Genomic DNA, 17370 nt, shown 5'->3' with positions numbered 1-17370 from the left:
CCGAAGATTTCTGACCACTTTCCGAAGATTTTCGGACATTTTCCAAAATTTGTCCCAAGGTCAGACGAACGCTTTCGAACATTTTCTGAAGATTTCCGAACATTTTCCGAAGATTACAGAAGACAACCGAGGATTGCTGAACACTTCCGAAGAAGATCTGAAGATGTTTCGATCGTACACCAACAAATTTAACGGTGGTTAAAGGGACAAAAAATATATGTTATGTGAGGATGTCAAATCGTTTTTGAATCTACGGCCGGAGGGCCGTAGATTCTGTGTCATCGAGCGTGTCCGTTAACCAAAAATGTGTAACAAAAGAATATTCGTACTTAATCAAAGTTCGGATGAGCGAAGGCCGCTTCCCGATTAATGCCCGAATGACCGACTGTACGATTGAAAGGAACAAAATATGTGAAGATTTCACGATTGATTTGTCGGTAGACTTTCGGTTAGTCAAACCTGTCAATGTTCGTAAGAGGAAGTTGGTTGTCAAAACGGGGGGGGGGGGGAAATGCGAATTTACTAGCAGAAGCACAGCGTTACGGAGCATTATCAATGACTACGATCTCTAACCGCTGACCGAGCATATGACGTTGCAGACTCGTTTTCCCACGCTCTTCGAAGTGACGCGAATTGGTGAGTAGACAAAGTTTTCTTTTTCTTTTTTTTTTTTTTTTGATATAATCAGGTACAGCTATCAGCGAATGTGCTAAAACATTGTTCTCGAATGATCTTGCATGAGTTTGAGTGGTTTCCGAAAGGTTTTGATTGGAAATACGATTGTTACGTGCCTTCAAAGCAGCTATCGAGCAAATAAAATGCACATTTGGGAAATTGATGTTTATTTCATGTTTTCATACAACCTGGAACTCAACGTAATGTTTGTTTTATTATAAATATTTGTTTCAGCTATAGGCAGGATCGATTCTGAAACGCTCTGCTGACAAAAAGCTATCTGAACCAGGTCGATGCAAAGATCGTTCACATAAATTCTTCAGACGGAAATTCTGTTTTCTTTCAATATTAAATACCGACAGATCAGTAAGGTTTGCTTGCCTATATCAACAAGGGTAAGTTCCGTGTCGTCTGTTTACCATCGTTTAAGCTCAACTGGATAATATTTCCATACTATCTCAAAGGGATGTCATTGGTTTTATGAAAAGCTTTTGTGAAGCTAGAGATATTGACGTCGCCGTTTTGTCTTTGGCGACACGGCACGCGAAAGTTTATTTCCCGCGTCCACTGCCGTTCTCGTCTTGGCCTTCCCGTCCTTGCATCGTATAAAGGTCTCTAATGTTGCTTGTGATGCAGAGGACATTAATGCCATGTACTCAAATTTTAAAACAATATTTCGCAATGTAGAACAGAATCTGCAATCAGGCCGACTACATCGATCACTGGGCGACTCAACTGACAGAGAAATCACGAATTCACCGTTCGCGGTAATTCATTCCTCTCAAGGAAACTCGAATTCCTTTCGAGGGATTATTCAGCCCTTTTAAGGGATAATTCGACCCTTTCAAGGGATTATGCAGCCCTTTCGAGGGAGTACGCATCCCTTTCGAAGGATGACGCAGTCAGAGCACAACGCAGTCAATTCCACCACGATTACGGGAGAGTTCCTCTTAGGGAGATATGACTCTCTTAGTAGAGTGCAAACAAAAAGCTTTAGTTGACGAAATCATGACCATGGAAAACACATCCACAGAAACTATGCCTGGTTGGTATGTAACTAGTATTTTTTCTGCAAATACTCGGAGTGAAAGCCAATCTTTCCAGTGTTTACACTTAGGCAAGGTACATGTAAGAGTAAATCTTTAATCTTTAATCAGTATACTTATCATTTACTCCATGTAGAAAAAGAGACAGAGAACCATCTAGATTACCACGTGAAGTTTTAAAATCAGTTAAACACAAAAAAGTAGAGGCAGAATTAAGCGTTTCTAAAAGTGTTCCCGTTTCATCTGTTTTATTCGCTGTGGCTACAAGTTGTGAACTATGGATTGTCAAGCTTGCTCATGAAGAAGAGTCTGTTTTTACTCGATTTTTTTAAACAAAATTTTAACAAGAAAAGTGTTGGTCTTCTGGTAGGAATAATAAATGTTATCCAGAATTTTTGTCCGAGTTCAGTTTGATAATAAGAACTACCTCTTGTCAGAAAAGAAGCTTTTGTTATCTGGAGACATTGAATTAAACCCAGGTCCTGCAGAGATTCCTAATCCACTTACCTACCGCCGTGGATTCATGTGCTCATCGAGCACCTATTTTTATTAATTTGTTACCACTCGGTATACCACTAACTTTTATATAATAAATATAGTTATTGTTTCAATTAGTTTCAGTTTGGATTTAAGCAATTGGATGCAACTTGTTCAAGCTTAATCTCTTACCTTTTTCTTCTCTTGAAATGCAAGAAAATAGCGACGAGAATAACGACCAATATTACACCACCCACGCAAAGACCTATAATAATGGCATTCTTTGATTTTGGTTCCTCGTCTCTTTCTTCTGTGGTTTCTGTAGTGGAGGCTAAAGGCTGGACACTGGAGATGGTACCGCCCACGGATCCTCCAATACTCTGTTCATTACTTTCCACGATGGCTTTTAGGACGTCTTTGTCAATGATATCATCTGAGAATTCTTGAGGAAATTGTAAATAAATAGCTAACAAGGTAATTGAAGGATTATCTGTCGATTCCTTTGGGTAACCAGGAAGAATGTGAACCCTATCGCTGGTAAATACCATTTTGTCAGATGACCGCTTTCGCCGGGAACTGTAAAAGGTAGAAAAAATATAATGTAAATGATTAAAAACAAAAGATTTAGCACAAAATATTTACAAGTTAATCTGAAAATTCAATCAGGGCATAATTATTGAAACAGCTCTGGAACTATACTGGAGCTTAAGCTTCCTTCTCAACCTATTTTAAAATAATTATTAAATCATTTATATTTTGTATTTATATTTTCTATTCTTCACATTTCCTGGCGTTAGACCATTTCTAACAAGGATCTGCTTATACATTGCGAACGAGAGAGCATGGGTACCATCATTATGCAGAGACGATGATGAATAGGTCATGTCATCAGGTGGGAGAGAGAAAGGACCTCCACAGCTCTCTGTCCCCGGTCAGCTTTTGGATGGAGCTCCAGCTGTGGCCGAATAAAGCCTCTCATCTCTGTCTCTATTGTGCGCCTACCCTCCGGTGTCAAGCGGAGTGCAGTCTTAGAATTCCGATCCTGCCCTGTGTGCCGTTGGCCATGACTCGAATTACGTCAGCATGAAAAGTAAGTATAAGGGCTTCTTCGATTGGTAGATTGTGGTATGATTTTCAATATTGCACGCGGAGAAAATGAATTTGCGAGGAAAACCAGTCAAACCAGTCAAATCATTGACTTGCACAATTTATAGTCTGTTCACGAGAGTATTTTTAGCGTAAAATCGGCAGAAGATATCGTGAAAGAGTGTAGTACGATCATAAGTCAAGATCATAAATTACTACAACTCATCAACGGCCAAACACAAGCACTGAGCTGATTTTTGTTGGTTGAATTTTCTCTGACTTAGACCGTTTCTCAAGAGAATTGTGACACCGGTGAGAATTGACTTTACGAGAGAAAAAATCACGCTGCCCACCCCCAAGTGCAGCTTAATTGTTGTGCCGAAAGTTTTCCGAGCAACGGCGACGATTTTGGCTTGGCTTCGGACGAAGTCCCTCAGGGCTACCAAGAACAAAAAGCTATTCATTTTTGCTGAAAGTGTGATGTTGAGCCGGAACAATAGACTATTTCTTGATATTTGTACTGCAGATATACTTCAGAATTTCGCACTGTTTAGTGATTGTTGCATGTTGTGATTTTTTTATTCATGTGTTTCGTAGTTGGCTTTTACCTTGACAGAGTAAATCCACATCGTGTTCCGTCAACGGCACAGTAATCTGTCGCTGCCCTTGCAACTTCTCTTTTAAAGTCACTTTCCATTTGGTCATTCCACTAATTAAGAACAGGAAAAGAAAACCAAAGAAGAAATGTCACATTAAGAAGATTAGACTGGCCTGTCTTCAACTTCAACTTTGAAATGGTTTGAATTAATTGATTTGGAAAGGAAACCGAAATTACGAGTCAGAGTAACAATTCAACAATAAAGATACTGAAGAAATATTAACCGAGATCTAACATCACTCGGGAGCATTTTCTTCAGATGTTCTAACCATTCTCTGATATACTGATATTAACAAGTTGGCAGAAATGCGAGATATATAATAATGTCTCTTGCCGAAAAATAGTAAAGATTCAATCTTTTGACACCAGTGTCCGACAAGATAGCCACAAGGTCATCTCCGTAACGTTTTTAACATGCTGGTTTACATATAGAGACGATCGATTAATTGGAGTCGCAGAGCTGCATCAGAAGCCCCAAGCTTTTCCAACTCAAAAAAGTCAAAATGAGAATTTCATTCAAAGAATACTTGCTCCAATGTATTTCAATAAATTAAAGAACCTCCCTGTTTTGGTTTGTGATTTACCAGTTGCCTTCTATTACTCCCTTTTGTCCAACAAAACAGTAAGAAAACAATAATAACTGAGAAAGCACCTTTTTGATATCAAGGTCTCGAATTTCCAACATGACTGTCTCTTGTATTTGTTTTGTTGACGGTGTTGGAGGAGCAATGGAGGATGTGAAAGTACCTAGGATGGGAAAATATTGATTGTGTGAGGGTACAGCCGAAAAAATAAGTAATTCAAACGGCAGTACTAAAACCATTAAGGCATAAAAACGCTAAAACTGAAATAACATAGCGATTTGGACACATGTAGTACATGTAGATATTCGGGATAAAGATCATTTCATCTCCTTTCTCCAGAACCAAGAAAGCCCATTGCAAAATCCCAAAAAATATCAAATGGCAGACAAATGAATTTTCCTTTAATGAGTATTTTGTGATAACGTAGGTAATCCTCTTACCATGTGGGATAAACGCCGTATCACAACGCACACAACAACTATGAAAGACAGCCACAAAAAAAAAAAAAACCATCCAAATGGATACAGAAGCAATGGATATCAGCCGGGTGGATTGCGGACAAGGAACTTGAAAAGAAGCCAAACTAATACAGGCGTAGCTTTTTGTCGGTTTTTAACTGAATAGTAATAAAAAAAGGATGGCAAATAAACAATACCTAGTAAGACAGACGAAGACAGGGGTGCTTTTGTAGTAGATGAACTTCTCGAAAGTGAAGGCCTAAAAGTGGATGGTTCTGTAGACAATGAAGGCTCTTTAGAGGAAGGCCTAAATGTGGATGGCTCTGAAGACAACGAAGACACTTTAGTGGTGGAAGGCCTAAATGTCGATGGCTCTGAAGACAACGAAGACACTTTAGTGGTGGAAGGACTAAACGTGGATGGCTCCGAAGACAACGAAGGCTTTTTAGTTGAAGGACTAACTGTCGATCGCTCGGAAGGGAATGAAGACTCTTTAGTGGAGGAAGGACTAACTGTCAATGACTTGGAAGACAACGAAGTCTTTTTAGTTGAAGGACTAACTGTCGATCGCTCGGAAGCCAACGAAGACTCTTTAGTGGAGGAAAGACTAAATGTTAATGGCTCTGTAGACAACGAAGACTTTTTAGTGGAAGGAGTAGATGTCGATAGATCTGACGTCACTAAAAGCGTCAAGGTTGATGTTGTGGAAAACGTTGGAGATACAGTGTGCCCCTGGCAGCTTCCATTGCTAATCGAGACATCATCGATTGCTATGTCACCCATATACGAGGATCCTCGTATTCCTTCAAATGTCACCTAGATGAATTACAGATGAATGAAAAGTTGTTATTCCATTTGTAATCTTAAGCAAAACAGAAATGATGTCCTTAAGAACGAAGAATTGTCTAGCTAAGTTATGTATTTAGAACAAGCGAAGAAATGTATTTTACCATTGACCGTCTGTCCTTGTCTCTGTCTTTCTCTTTTTATGTTTGCGTTTGAGTTTCGTTTGTTATTGTCTCATTAGTAGAAATTTTTTTATATAGCTGTACGTCTGTATACAAATAGCCCGAGAAATTAAACGTGCTACAAGTTGCTCAAGGCTGAGCTATCAAAGACGCGTATTGTTTTCCATTAATAATATGAAAGGGAAAGGCTGAAGTATTGCGTAATTTGCCAGGTAAATCATATATCTACCGATTAAAACTTACAATGCTATCTAATTGAATGGTTCTTTCCGCCTTTATCCAGTGGTTGCCATGGTTTCCTGATGCGTTGAAAACTACCGCACTTCCACTGAAGACATTCAGAGTGCCCATAGTGTTTCCATACATGTGGTAATAGAACTCGAGACAAGACAGTTCTCCATTTCCAGGTACAGAGAACTCAAGTTTTGCGCTATCACCCTCGACCCGAGGACTAGACGTCTCGATATACATGTAGTATCCTGTGAACATAAAAAAAAAACAAAAAAACATTGATTTCCCTGCGTAAAGCATAACAAATATTTGATCAAAATATTTCCTAATAACGAAGAAATAAAGCGCAAATATAAATTATAAATTTGTATCGCTGGAAATTAAGACAAACGAGCAAGAACAATTAAATGAAGTGGACGAGAGTTCTCTTACCAAACCCACTGGTATGATCGTAATCTGGACCTGTATCTACAGACCAAGTTGCTCCCTTGTTTAGTGTCCAGTCAAAGACATCTGAGTAAGACTGTTCCCAGCCATCACAAAGTCCGCTGTCGAAGTCGCAAGATGTTCTAACTAAAGTGAAAACAGATTTATTCACAACCGTAATCAGATAGTCGGTCACTGAACACTGCTGTCATTGTTAAGTTTAAACCAAAACCAAAGTCAACAATATGGCCAATCAAAGAGAAAGCTGACGGACCATGACAAATCATACCTCCAATCAAATACATATAGAAAAAAAGAAAGGGGTGGGGAAGCAGAAGCGCCCGAAACCTTGTTAAAGCGACAGTGGATTTAATATTTCTTGCAAGAGGGATGACAATGTGGTGCGAGCTTTTCGTGATTAAAACAATTGCTCAGCGTACTTATAAATGGAAAATCAAAGAAATGTGAATAACCATCAAAATTCAAGTCAAAGCTTAGATCTATGTAGTCCTAGACGTCTTCTTTGTTTTCATATGGATAAGTGCGATTATCATTCAGGGTGGGCAATGCAGTCACTTGACATCACAGGATCATTGTTCTAAAAGTGGAACAGTGATCAAATTTTTACCCTTGAATTTTTAGGCTTATTACATAGAATTCAATGAAAGATTAAAAGCGCCGTTTTGCAAATATCTGCTTTGGTTCAGGAAAAATTTAAGTTTTAAGAGCGACTCTCTATAGGGACAGATTGAGATTGAAAAAATGTGGCACAAGGTTGGAAAAATGGACTCCTTGATATTTCGTCCAGAGATAAACTATGGTATGCTAAGAATCGCGATATAAGTCTTAGGTTTTAGAGTTTTACATTTTTGAGAAAATTACGAAAAACCGTCGACGGCCCGTGAAGGCGAAAAATAACAGAAATGAGGTCAAATTTCATGATCAGTTAATGGAACTCGCGTGAAGGCGCATAGCAAACTATGGTTTTCCTTAGTTTATAATTTTATTTAGGAGGTATTGCTAAGCTGCCTTGATGCTATTTTAGAGTTACAATTGTAATTTCAAATTCCTGGAGACCAAGCGAAGAGAACCGAAATTTCTGGACTTTGAAAATCAAAAATTCCATACCATTTTCAAACATCTCAAAACATACTCGGTATTATGTAGAATTCTTTCAAAATTTATTTCTAGCAAGTACAAGAGCTGTTTTTGAACATGATATACTTTTTTTCTTGGCAAAAGTTATTTCTGAGGCGAGCGGCCCCATGCAAGTTGGCCCAATTTGACCTTTCGAAGAGATTTTGTTTAACCAGGAAATGTAAACAATTTGACTAGCCTTAGCTCGTTTTCTGAGCAAACCATTGAAAAACCCTGCCATTTCCCAATAAAACTATCCAGTAAACCTGAGATAATACTTCGATGACAGCTTACCTTCCAAGTGGGTGTTTTAAGGCAAATAATTCTGATGTTCTCAGTTAATTTTTCCACTGCTTTCTTGCTGCCGCGCTTTATAATCTAGGGTCATATCTTGACATCGACCTTGTACGCCGGTTCCAGGCTAAGCTTGTGCAACACTTTTCCGAAAAATCAATCCATATGTTGCAATATCTACCTCTCAGTAAGCAACCTCTTGATATTCAATTAGTTTCTTGTATAATAATAATAAAAAAAAACTTAGCGCAAGACGTAAATCTCGGTGTAGTGAGTGTAACGCAATCTTTCCTTCGTCACTTCCGGATCAGGTGATTAGTTTTTCTTCTGACGGGGGAGGGGGAAAGAAGTTTCTGGAAGATTTTGAAAACAAAATTGCACGGTGCAATCCGGAAAACAAATTTTCTGCAGAGCGCAAACTTATACAAATCCCTTTCGGCATCTTAGTGAGATGGATTCTCAGAAGAAAGTCTATATGACAGAGTTTTTGTGACGTGATATATCTTTGATGTGGAGTATATATGAATTCATATTTGAACTGCGGTTGTAGATGAAAGTGAAGAATGATCATCGCAGTAAATTTTCCAGTTTAAGCAATTGGAAAGAAGAAGCCTGAAAAAATCAGGGCTTCAACGGGATTCGAACCCGTGACCTCCACGAACGCCAGTGCGATCCTCTACCAACTGAGCTATGAAGCCACACGTGTGTGGTCAGGTAAATAATGTTTGATTTCAAGGTGTTTTTTTTTTTTTTTTTTGACAAAGTGAGCGCGTAAGGTTATACAATACACCTCAAAAGACCTAAACTCATTTTCCTGCATATATCTTTGTAAAGTTGTAAAGATTTTAATCCAGTGGAGTTTGTCCGCATAATAACGTTTGCCGAATTTAAGAAAAGGAGTCTCGAACGTGCTAGCTTTGCTTATCGGGCGAGCGATCGAAAAGTTCGATTTTAAAAGATAACAGCTCGAACGCCGTGAGAATTTTTTATTTAGAATTTTTTTAGAGGTAAACAAACCATTTGCCACAGATCTATGTGCGTTTGGTAATTATCTGTTTTAAACTTAGATCTCTCTCGATGGCAACTCTCAAAACAGTTTTACTTGCTCTTTGCTCGCACGAAAAGAAACATGTCTTGTGCGAACCCAAAAGCAAGTCATTTTCAGTTTCCAAAGGGATAGTTTCCGAAAATCATATAAAAGCGTGCGTCTACTTTTAAAAGGTATCTTGTTGAACATAATTCCTAAAAATTCAGTGCGCCACGAAGGGGACCTATTTTGTCCTCATCAGGCACAAGAGGCGGTATATTTATATCTGTTTACAATTTTACAGCTCAATAGCATGCTTCGTTTGGAATCCAGAGCATTTTGAATTTTAGGATTATTGAGGTGCTTGACACAAGGCTATGATCGAGTTTGTCGAAAAATATATACTAATCCCATGATTTTGAGCCTTTTTAGAAGTTAAAGCTTTAGGAAAAGTGCTTATGTAAATGTTTGTTTGATCAGTGCTAATAATAAGTCGCCTAGATAGCCAAAGTAAGTTCCAGATGTTTACACTATTTTCCGGCCGCCATATTGGTGTACCACGGAGGTACACCAACATGGCGTTTTCATACTGGGCTCTGTAAATATCGGCGACACATTTCGACCATTATCTGAAATTTGGGGAAACGCACAGGCCTAAAACTTGGAGAAGTGGCTTAGTTAGTTATCTTTTATAACATCATAATTTGCCTTCAAACACCCACTTGGAAGGTAAGCTGTCATCGAAGCAATATCTCAGGTTTACTGGGTAGTTTTAATGGGAAATGGCAGGGTTTTTCAATGGTTTGCTCAGAAAACGAGCTAAGGCTAGTCGAATTGTTTACATTTCCTGTTGAAACAAAATCTCTTCGAAAGGTCAAATTGGTCAACTTGCATGGGGCCGCTCGCCTCAGACTTTTGCCAAGAAAAAAATTATATCGCGGTCAAAAACAGCTCTTGCACATGCTAGAAATGAATTTTGAAAGAATTCTACATAATACCGAGTATGTTTTGAGATGTTTGAAAATGGTATGGAATTTTTGATTTTCAAAGTCCAGAAATTGCGGTTCTCTTCGCTTGGCCTCCAGGAGTTCGGAATTACAATTGTAAGTCTAAAATAGCATCAAGGCAGCTTAGCAATACCTCCTAAATAAAATAATAAACTAAGGAAAACCATAATTTGCTATGCGTCTTCACACGAGTTCGATTATGTGATCACGAAATTTGACCTCATTTCTGTTAGTTTTTGGCCTCACGGGTTGTCGACGGTTTTTCGTAATTTTCTCAAAAATGTTAACACTCTAGAACCTAAAACTTATATCACGATTCCTAGCATACCATAGGAGAACTGTTGGCGAAATATCAAGAGGTCCATTTTTTCGACCTTGTGCCGCCCCTCACGCGGTGGTTAGGGAGAGCGGCTCTTAAAAGGTGTAAAATATACAAATGAGATTACTGATGACGTCATATAATCAACTTAACAAATAGATTCCATGTTGCCGTGTGTCTGTTTAGTCATAGATCCCAGATGACGTCAAAATGTGGTGAGAACAAAAAAGTGGCACACGAGGCGATAGCCGAGTGTGTCACTGATATTCTTACCACATTTTGACGTCTTCTGTGATCTATTACTGAACAGACTCACGGCAACATGGAATCTATTTGTTTTATATAATAACGAAACAAACTACTACAGATAAAGCTTTTTTTTATTTAAAAATCTTTCAACATAACTCGAAAGCCGGCCTTTGCCCACTTTAGCGAACACGAAAAAAGCCATTTGACGTAATCTATTGTCTATACAAATTCAAGCAATCTCATTGGTTGCTATGCGTAGCAAAGAATTTTGATTGGGCAGGAAAATCACGCCACTGTCAAACTTGACTCGAGCGTCGCTTCTCGTGGAATGAAAACTTACAGCGAAAGCAGAATTGAACTGCGAAATCTACAAATCTTAAAGAAAATGCTGGATAAGTCAAGTCAGGTTTTGTCATCAGAGCAGCCCTGTGAGCCGAAAAGCTTGGATGTTGCTTCGAATATTGCAGGAGTTGAAAAACTACGCTCGGAAAACTTGCGGTTGCGGTCAACCTGGAGGCCATTCGATTCGAGTTTTGAATGAAAGGAACGTTAGTGATGGTGGAAATTTGTGTCCTCTGTGGTTGCTGATTCTCAACTCAGTGTGAAATAGTGTCGGAGACACCTTTTAGCTGCGATACAGTTGGCCGTGAACTGTAGTGAGCTGTACTTTGCTCGCTGCTGTGCCCTGAAACGGACCGGAACATTCGCATCGGAAAGCAAGGTTATGTGTTTACTTTCACTGATTTTAAGAAGTAATTTTGATGTTTCATTCCAGACAATCACTGTGTCAACAATTATTTTGAGACTGAGAAAAGTTCAACGTTTTAAATAAATTAATCTCATAAACATTTTGTTTATTGGTTTTGTTAAATTCGAGACAAAAGAAATGGTTCTCGGCTTACCAAGACCAATTTTTTGTTTGGTTTAGTCTCGCTCGACTGCCGACTGAGACTGCTGGAGTATTTTTTCCGAGTCATTTTCTAAAACAGAAACGGCTTTATCTTTCTTCTTCCTGCTAGACTATGCTTCTGGTACCTGTTCAATGCCTGGACAAGACTTTCTTGTAGCTTATCTTTTGCCCAGTCACGCAAAATATGAGCTAAATTCTCAAAACTTTCCGCCATTTTAAAACACAGAGGGAAAAACTTTGAAATGATGACGTCAATCGTGCGTCTGTCCTCTAATAGATCATAGGCGAGAACCAATCAAAATGCGAGAATAACTTGGGTTATTATATAACAAATATTAATATCAAGTATATAAATAAAGCGATCAATTTGAAGCTGAAACTATTGAAACTTGGCAGGCTACTAGTTCTACGTGCAACGCACCTACGGCTATAACAAAGTCTGTGCCCATGGCAACCCACTTTTTTTTTCCAGTCCCCTCCAATCTGATTTCAATATTTTAGTGATTTTCAACTCGACGATCATTAAACAAGGCCACAAACTCGACAGATGAAGCACCATTGGCAAATATCAGTATGTAGCGCTAAAGGTGGCCAGGAAAGCCTTTAATATTGGGAGGTCTGGAACCCAGTGTGTTGCCATAGTAACAAAAATGTTAAGCTCATGATATGGAGCACCTCTGGTAGGATTTTACTGCAAAGAATCAAATATTTCTGATACGAATTAATCGGCTGAGAAATTTTTGTGATCATATTTGATCAAAATTCGATTGAGTTTATGATGGCATCATTTGGCAATTTGCATATTTTAAAAACTTGAATATCTCTGGAACGAAAAGAGATATTTGAAAATAGTAAACAGCATTTTTCTTCTCGTAGACACTACTTTTCTATGTTTTCAAAATGGCTTCGATCGGAAAGATGCGATTTTCGTCATTGTACAACTTTAAGATGATTTCCCCACAATTTATAGCACAAGTGCCAGTGGGGCCGAGCAAACTACTGAAACAAATAATTCAAATTGAACATAACATTGTTAAGAATCCCAACTGGGAGGAAGAAAGCCAGCTAGCTATTTACAAGGGTGGCTACTCGGGGCTACCGAGAAACAAATCCAGGTAGTGGTCAGAACGGGACTCGAGCCCGGGACCGCTGGATTGCGAGTCCGACACGCTGACTACTCGGTCACGCTGCCCCCCGTAGTAAATAGGTTTTGCAATTATTGCTCGAACTTTGAGCGGAATCCGACTTAATATGCTTCGTCGTACCTGGACTTGCACAGTTTCCTCCAGTAACCGTCACGTTGTCTATGGCGATGTCACTTTCGTACGACCATCCTCTTATTCCTTCGAATGTCAACTGGAAATATAGAGTTACAATGTTGATAGATAATTGCAGGCTTTAGAATATCATTTTGCTGTAACAAGATGAAAAGAATTAAAACGCCCAGATGTCTGTAAAGAAAAATGTCCCTTGCGTTGGCTGGGCTGGATCTACCCATATCAGCAAGTTGCCCCGATGGTGTAGTAAATATTACTCGCGATTAGGTTGCGGGACGACGCGGGTTCGAATCCTGCTCGGGACACGAAGCTCAAGTTATTTTTTTCACTTCCGAGAAGTATCGAAAGTCTCCTGTAATTTGTTTATATCTGTCTGTCATTACTATCACATTGAATAGCAGAACGATTGTGCTATAAACTGGAGTTTAGTTTTCTTAACGGTCCCAACTGAAGACCAACAGACTGAGGATGAAATGTGTCATTTAGTCCCTCTCGCTCAAAGAGAACAAGGTGTACATGTATAACTGAAATTGTTTGCTATGGTAGTTGTCCCCGTTTGTTATTTTCTTTCGCTTAAAAAGCTTAATTAGATGAGATTTTCGGACGGTATACAGACCGGACATTGCCTTTTACGATCGTTACAAGCCGTACTTTTTGTCAAGCCGTTTCATGCCCTCACTCAGGTAAGACGTGTCCTCTCAATCAGATGCAATTTTTTGATCGCACATGTTTCGATAATAGTCTTTTATGGTATGTGAAACTGTACGGACCTCAAAGTTGTTTCTCGAACGGCATCAGTTTGTGTATATTGGGCACGACTAAGAGTACTTGTATGTACCTATGCTTGACATGTGCACATGTCTAAACATATTTCAATTGTTTTGACGTCAAAACTGAGGCGGATTAATGAAACTCACCACACAATTTAGGCATACTTACAACGTCGCTCGAATTTACTGTCCTTGTCACTTTTCTCCAATGATCTCCATGCTCTCCTGACACAGTAAATATTATGGTATCTCCACTGAATACGTTCAAAGTTCCCATCCCCGATCCATACATGTGAAAGAAGAATGCCAGGCACGAAGTTGAGTTACCCAGGCTTCTTGGTACTACAAGCTGGAGCTTAGCATTATCGCCCGCTGACTGAGGTGTAGCTTCAGTGTACATATACTTCCCTGTGAAAACAAAGATACATAAAATTATTCGGATAATAAATGTGGAAGAACAACCAAACCCTTCTAGATTATATCAATTCTGGTTTCTTTGGGACCATATGAGCTGTCTGTAAAATAGATGTGTCCTTATTTTGGAGGTCTCCGCATTAAAGGTTGGTCAGTATAACATGCTTACCGTAAATCCTCGAATTAGCGCCACCCCGCCCCCCCTCGAATAAGCGCCCCTCCTATCAACCAAAATTTAAAATAAGCGCTCCCCCTCCCATTTTGTGGAGGAATAATGAGACAACAAAAGATGTATAGTTTTCGTCATGTAGTATTAGATTTGTACATTGCTTCAGTTTGCGAACACGTTAAGTACTAATGGTGCCGCGATTTAAACTTTAGGATCAGCTTTTTACGTCGATAAACTCTGGTATGTTGCTTTTAAACGCAGATGATCATGACGTATTAAAAAATGATCATGTCCGGCCACGATTTGGGAAAAATTAAATAAACGCACCCCCGTCTTCTCCTAAATTTGAAATAAGTCCCCCGGGCGCTTATTCGAGGATTTACAGTAACTGCAACAACGCATGATTCAGCCTGATCAACAATAAATACAAAAAGGTTACGAGGGACAGGGATGAAAAAGCATAAACTTGCCTTCAGGCGCAATACGCATTTTCGGTGCTGAAAATTGGCCCGTCTTGAACATTTATCGTCAAGATCGATTATTCCTGGTAAAGTTGGTGAATTGTAGTCTAGTAATTATTCGTATAACAATCTCATAACAATGCCTGAAGACTGAAGAACAAATCAAAGTCAACTCGCCTGTTCCACTAAGATCTGATGATGGTCCCGTGGGCGACGACGGTGTGGATCCAGAGTTAAGTGTCCAGTCAAATACATCTGAAGTAGATTGACTCCATCCGGCGCACAAACCGTTGTCAAAGCTACAAGAAACTGAAGCCAATGGAAAATTAAATTTATTGCGGTTTGAAGTACTCACGTGACAAACTACGTCTGTACAAGTGGATATATGAAATATCATATATTTGAAGTGCCTGGAAAGATATCAAGACATGATTGACCATCGCAGTTATACACAACTTAAGCAGATGTGAAACCACGTCTGAACAAATTCAGGCTTGAACGGGATTCGAACTCAAGACCTCTGCGATACCGGTGCAGTGCTTTGCCAACTGAGCTATCAAGCCAACTGGGAGTTGGTCACGTTGTGAGTTCGTAATATACCCGTAGATGGTGGAGAAAACTGGTGAATATAAGAAACATCATATATTTTGAACTGCGGAGAAAGATATGAAGACATGATTGATCATCGAAGTTAACGTTATACACAACGTAAGCAGTTGAGAAATTAAGGTCATTGTCATGTGTTGTCAGCGGTTTAACGAATGCGCATTAAAGTGAGGCGCCCAGTTCTTGTTGGGCTTCGCCATGTTGAATTGCAGTTATTGTAGCGTGTGAGTTTATCCAGTCAAATCGAACCCTTTTCGAAACCATCAGAGGGTTTCTCAGTGTTTAACAGTCATGGGTTCGAATCCCGTGGAAGCCTTAATTTTTTTCAGGCTTCGCAACTGCTGAATCCTCAAGGCTCAAAAAGATCAAAGACAACGTATTTTATATATGGGCAGCTTTAGAAAATTGGAAGTTAGGTTGGTTCAATCTGACCTTAGGAAGTTTTTGCTTTAATACATTCCTTTTGCTTTAATAATTTATGTATAGATTTACCTGGACAGGTTCCTTCTATAATTTTCACTTGATCAATGGCGACATCACCCGTATAAGAACTTCCAATAGTTCCTTCAAATATGACCTGCAAACATATTTTTAACAGTTGCTAAATTCTAGTCAGAAGTAACAAGAAACAGTAAGTTGATATATTATTTGCTTTGTTTCTAAAAAGTATATCGTCATTGTGAGAAACTGCGGGACTGCATTTAAATAACTTATAACAAACTGCTAACCCAGTCGTCTGTCAAACTGCCACATCATGTCAAAGCCTAATCGTCAATGGCATCTGATCAAAATTGGTGTGTTGGCAGAGCAGTCTGGAATATACTTTAAAATGCTACCTTAAAGGGGTGTCCAAGGGTTTTTCTTCCTTGGGTTGTAAAATGTAACTTGCTTGTGGGCCATAGGTAAATTGACTTTTGTGTCATTTCAATTTTTTGAAAAGAAATTTTTAATGTCTTTATTTATTTCACCTCAAGTTTAGCTTTTAGAAACTTATGTTATATATCGAGAGGCTAACTGTTTAGAAGGTCTCGCTAAGAAGCGCCACAAGCTTTTCTGTTCTTAACTTTGATTCCTATTGGGTTTTAAAACCCGATAAGATTGTCAACAAACATTCTCCAAGGAGTGCAGGCGAAAAAACCTCGTGCACTTTATCAGTCTGGGTTACTTAAAAATGTGCCTAACCATGGCCACGGGAGGGGATAGGTCTTCCACCTCTATTGCCATAAATTGAAAACCAATTTGGACACCATTTAATTCCATGTCATACAGGCAAGAGAGAGAGAGAGAGAGAGAAAGGGTACGAGATTTAAGAGACAGCCTCAGTGAAACGGTGTGGTCGATCTGGCTTCAAAAATAGATATCGATCATTTCTTGTTTGTTGCAAGACATTTATGTTCCTATACTAAAACCGTAATCCGTTTGATCAGATCTTTTAAATCTTTTGTGTTTAAGCGAATTTTCGTTTCTCCCGAGTGAAGGCCCGTGACAGCCATTGTCAACACCTAGTTTTAACACAACTTTTAAAATAAATTAAATAACCTCGACCATTCGGTCGTTAAGAGAAAATCTCAAACCTCGGCTTACCGTATTGACCTCGCTATCGCTCGGTCAAAACGGCAAGGCCTCAGTTTGAGATTTTCCCGTAACGACCTCACTCTCGGTTATTAAGTAGTTAATACTATAAGCAACAGTGGTCTTCCATTTGTGCAGAGAATATGTTTTGTTCTTGTTTAAGTAGTTTATTATATGGCTTATGAATTAAAGAAAAGAAAAAAAATATTCGAGCAGAAGTCGTCAATTTACATCCGGCGATGCGCGCGTTTACTGATTCATTCATCGTCTGAAACCCAGGACAAAACTATACAGTCACTGACCTTCACCACTGTATAATGTACTCTGTCAAAAACACATTTCTTTACCGGAAAAATGATTGTCACAGCCTCAAAAAGGTATTATAGTATAGTGGTGCCACAACTTGATGGGGGAGTTTTTCCGACTTTTGTGGCGAAACGTCAACGCGTATAGAAAAGACAGAAAGTGCTTCAAAATGGTCCAAACAAACGGGCTTTCGGTAAAAGAAAATACCTATCCTTCAGAATGCACTGCTCAGAATAAAGCGAT

General features: G+C 39.0%; 1 protein-coding gene and 1 non-coding gene across 2 annotated transcripts in view; both read right to left on the bottom strand.

The window, feature by feature from the left end:
• Window positions 1-17370, bottom strand: part of LOC145495630 (MAM and LDL-receptor class A domain-containing protein 1-like) — a 35869-nt gene that overhangs the window by 1976 nt on the left and 16523 nt on the right. The window contains exons 15-22 of the mRNA XM_081475289.1: window positions 12818-12908; window positions 6616-6756; window positions 6196-6431; window positions 5666-5800; window positions 5182-5425; window positions 4595-4689; window positions 3893-3993; window positions 2391-2774 (exon numbers count right to left, since the gene is read on the bottom strand). Coding sequence (XP_081331415.1) covers window positions 2391-2774; window positions 3893-3993; window positions 4595-4689; window positions 5182-5425; window positions 5666-5800; window positions 6196-6431; window positions 6616-6756; window positions 12818-12908 — 1427 coding nt within the window. The remainder of the gene's footprint in view (window positions 1-2390; window positions 2775-3892; window positions 3994-4594; window positions 4690-5181; window positions 5426-5665; window positions 5801-6195; window positions 6432-6615; window positions 6757-12817; window positions 12909-17370) is intronic.
• Trnaa-ggc (transfer RNA alanine (anticodon GGC)) lies at window positions 8665-8738 on the bottom strand. The gene has a single exon. It is a non-coding gene; the product is annotated as a tRNA-Ala (tRNA).

The sequence above is a fragment of the Orbicella franksi genome, chromosome 1 (assembly GCF_964199315.1).
Source record: "Orbicella franksi chromosome 1, jaOrbFran1.1, whole genome shotgun sequence".
Taxonomy (NCBI): Eukaryota; Metazoa; Cnidaria; class Anthozoa; order Scleractinia; family Merulinidae; genus Orbicella; species Orbicella franksi.
This window is presented reverse-complemented; position numbering and strand designations above follow the sequence as displayed.